The sequence below is a fragment of the Suricata suricatta genome, chromosome 2 (assembly GCF_006229205.1).
Source record: "Suricata suricatta isolate VVHF042 chromosome 2, meerkat_22Aug2017_6uvM2_HiC, whole genome shotgun sequence".
Lineage (NCBI taxonomy): Eukaryota > Metazoa > Chordata > Mammalia > Carnivora > Herpestidae > Suricata > Suricata suricatta.
This window is the reverse complement of record NC_043701.1, coordinates 18,219,983-18,221,155: the sequence shown is the minus strand read 5'-3', so window position 1 is coordinate 18,221,155 and position 1,173 is coordinate 18,219,983. Positions and strand designations below refer to the sequence as shown.

Below are 1,173 nucleotides of genomic sequence, written 5' to 3'. Positions count from 1 at the left end.
CCCCCCCCACCTCCCCCCACATCTTCTGCCCTCTCCCCTACACTAGTGGTTCTCCACTCTGGCTGCACCCTGGAATCAAGTGGAAAGCTTTGAAAAGTCCAGGTTCCAGGCCCCACCGCACAGCAGACTGAGAGGATCTGGGGGGTGCGGGGAGGCTACTCAGGCACGTGGGTCTTTGAAGAGCAGTGCCGGGAATACCTAGAGCTGAAGTACCTTCTCCTGTCACCCCTATTTCAGCTAATGGTTCTCATGAGCTCTTCGAGTGAGGTCAGTGTCTTACATGATGATTTATGGTTTCGTGCATGTTACCCCCGTCCCTCGAACATAAATGTTAGAAGAAGTCCTGGAACATGCGAGAGGAGTTCTGAGGGACACCCGTAGACGGTGGAGACTGAACAGTCACAGTGGTGCTGTGTCCGACCGTAAAGCAGAGCTCTCCGCAAGAGTGGCTCGTGGTAAGGGCTGTCTGTTTTACGCCTGATGGGCGTGTTTACGAACTCGTCTACTTGGCCTTGCTGTTTAGTCTTAATACCAGCAAGAGAATCGGGGTGGTTTTTCATAAATAGCATTATGTTCAACGTAAGAGTACATTTACAATACAAGAATCCCTCTAGTCACTAGCCTCTGTTCAATAAATGTTCTTGGTCAAGATGAGAACACGGAATGTGAAGCCTGGAACATACTGGTCATCTGAGAAGTCTGGAAGCTTCAGGGAAACAAAGACAACCGTTCGCTTTGTACTTCTTCCAGTGACGGAGCAGAACCTGATAGAAGACAGACTCAAACCCACAAACCATTTAAGTCACCATTTTTCTCAGTATTTCAAGAGGGAAGTCAGAAGAATTTTCTTTTTCTGTCTTACAAATATGTTCCTAACAGTCACCGTGGAGGATTCCCCGGCCCTTACCTGGGTCACTGAAGAGGTTCGATTCAGTTCCACCATTTGTCGAGTACCTGATAAATTTGTGTTCAGGGCTGTGGAGAGCAGGAGATGATAGCCTGTTCTTCAGTCTGTTCTTCATAACTGCCCCTTGTCTCTCCTGATTCTTGCCAAAGGCCCTTTGTCTGTAGACATTTGGTTCCTAATCACCCCTCCACAGACCCGGTATATGTGTGTGTATCCGTGCTTGATGGGTGTGAATCACCCCACCCCAAGAACCAATTGTCCCACGG

The 1,173-nt window shown here is 48.8% G+C and overlaps 1 protein-coding gene across 1 annotated transcript in view; it reads right to left on the bottom strand.

Moving 5' to 3' along the window:
• Window positions 1-943, bottom strand: part of SLC35B4 (solute carrier family 35 member B4) — a 30,898-nt gene extending 29,955 nt beyond the window's left edge. The window contains exon 1 of the mRNA XM_029918007.1: window positions 908-943. Within this exon, the coding sequence (XP_029773867.1) occupies window positions 908-943 (36 nt within the window). The remainder of the gene's footprint in view (window positions 1-907) is intronic.
• Window positions 944-1,173: the final 230 nt, after the last annotated feature.